The 2,500-nt window shown below is 46.4% G+C and overlaps 1 protein-coding gene across 1 annotated transcript in view; it reads right to left on the bottom strand.

The window, feature by feature from the left end:
- Positions 1-463: 463 nt before the first annotated feature.
- Positions 464-2,500, bottom strand: part of slc5a1 (solute carrier family 5 member 1) — a 23,642-nt gene continuing 21,605 nt past the window's right edge. The window contains exon 16 of the mRNA XM_061262504.1: positions 464-1,748. Coding sequence (XP_061118488.1) covers positions 1,534-1,748 — 215 coding nt within the window. The 3' untranslated portion in view covers positions 464-1,533. The remainder of the gene's footprint in view (positions 1,749-2,500) is intronic.

Here is a 2,500-nt window from a genome sequence, read left to right as displayed (position 1 = left end):
CTTTCTCCAATCCTAAAATATATATATATATATACATTTTAATCAGCAGAATTACGATATTGTTAAAAAGCTACACAACAGTGTGCCGACGTCAAGCTATCACTAGCAATAGGGGAGGATCTCTGAGCAGATTCATAAAGATATCATGAATATGAAATGAAAGCACACACACAGCCCTCCATGGCACTGAGAGACCAGCACACACACACACACACACACACACTGTTCTCCAGGGTCTGTGGTGACCTGTTTAGACCCACTCTGAGACTGCAGTTTGCTGCTGCACCAGCAGGGGGCAGTAGAGGTGGGGACATTTCTGCTGTTGAGATAAGGCATAAAGGAGAGAAGGGCTTGTTCTGTTCATTCCATTCACAAAGCATTTATTTACACAAAAACACTCACACACTCACTTATTAACATTTAATAAAAGACACCGTGTGCCCTGTTTGCTTTCATTGTGTTATTGTTTGTGGTGACCTCCTGACCATACTGAAACACTATGTGACTCACTTTTTAAATATTTGTGCATGATTTCAGTTTAAAAACACTTTTGTGGTTCCAGTGCATTTAAACAATAGGCTAAATGTGATACAAAAAGAAAAGGCCTTTGTGTGTGAGTTCATGCATGCATGTGTGAGGATTTATATTTAATTAAGCAAAGCCTAATTTGTATAAATGATTAAATAAACACAGACTGCAGACTAGCCAGGATCTTTTCACAAACTGTAAGATGATTAAAACACACACACACACACACACACACACACACACACACATGATTGGGTATTACAAATTGGAAAGAAAAAGAGGAGAACCATAAAAAATGTTAATTATATTTTAAAAAATGTTCTGATCCTTTGGTGTATGTTTTACATTAAAATGCATTTCCAATGACAGTTCTCTTAATGCTACATAAGAAACCAAACAGACTCAGCTAACATACAAACGCGCTGGGACAGTGCAGTCCTGCAGGATTTTAAACCGGAGAAAAGCAGGAGTGAAAGCTGGTTAAAGTTACACTGGTCAACACTTGACCACCAACCCGAGGAAATGTGGTGTCAGCCTCTTCACAAAAGAACCGAAGGCAGATGAAATGAGTCGTAAGCTGTTCAGGAGAGATGCAGATACAGTCCACAGCCCTGTGCTCATGTCCACTTTGGGAAGTGAACAGCTCATTGACAGCCTCTTGTGCGTACGGTGTTGCTCCTGCACCGGACAGCACCACAGAGTTTCTGATCTCAGTCACTCGAAAAAGTTCATCAAGAGGAGAAAAGCCGTGACCAGGGATGAGTGAGACCATGAGATCAATTTCAGGATTTCACACCAACCTACCGCTCTCAATGATTCATTTAAGCCTCAAATCACGGATTTCATCTTGATGCTGTTTTGATTCATGAAGAGCCCAATTCGGGAGTAAACCTGCAGAATTATGCAGAATACTGTCAAAAGAATGACAGCAGCTGGAAGAAAAACTGGGGCCTGGGGCCCCAAGGTCCACAACACCAACACCCCCCCGCGCCCTGAGACACAGGCTCACGCGTAGAAGCCGTGGAAGAACACGGCGACCGCGAGCAGGATGATGGCGTTGGCGTTGACCACGTTCCTCCAGAGGGGATTCTCCGACGTGTCGGTCAGCTTCCTCTGCAGCTCAGCCTGCTCCTCAGCGCTCAGCTTGGGGCCGGAGCTCTGCTCAAACCCGCAGAACCAGTTATAGGCCTTCCTGCAGAAACCCACCTCCCCAGGAGACTCTGCAACATGGACACAGACACAGGCACAGGCTCAGGTACAGACACAGTTACAGACACAGGTACAGGTACAGGCTCAGGTACAGACACAGCTACAGACACAGGCTCAGGCACAGACACAGGCACAGACACACAGGTACAGACACAGGTACAGACACAGACACACAGACACAGACACACACAGGCACAGGCACACACAGGTACAGACACACATAGACACAGGTACAGACACAGACACAGGTACAGGCTCAGGTACAGACACAGACACAGGCTCAGACACAGACACAGGCACAGACACACATAGGTACAGACACACACAGACACAAGTACAGACACACACAGACATACACAGACACATGCACAGACACACACAGGTACAGACACACAGACATAGACAGGTACAGACACAGGTACAGACATAGACACAGACACAGGTACAGGCTCAAGCTCAGGCTCAGGTACAGACACAGGTACAGACACAGACACAGGCTCAGGCACAGACACACACAGGTACAGACACACACAGGCTCAGGTACAGACACAGACACAGGCTCAGGCACAGACATAGACACACATAGGTACAGACACACACAGACACAGGTACAGACACAGACACAGGCACAGGCACAGGCTCAGGCACAGACACACACAGGTACAGACACACACAGACATACACAGACACATGCACAGACACACACAGGTACAGACACACACAGACATAGACAGGTACAGACACAGGTACAGACACAGACACA

This window comes from Conger conger, chromosome 12, assembly GCF_963514075.1.
Source record: "Conger conger chromosome 12, fConCon1.1, whole genome shotgun sequence".
NCBI lineage: Eukaryota > Metazoa > Chordata > Actinopteri > Anguilliformes > Congridae > Conger > Conger conger.
Note: the sequence above shows the minus strand (reverse complement) of the source record. Positions and strands in the feature narration are given on the sequence as shown.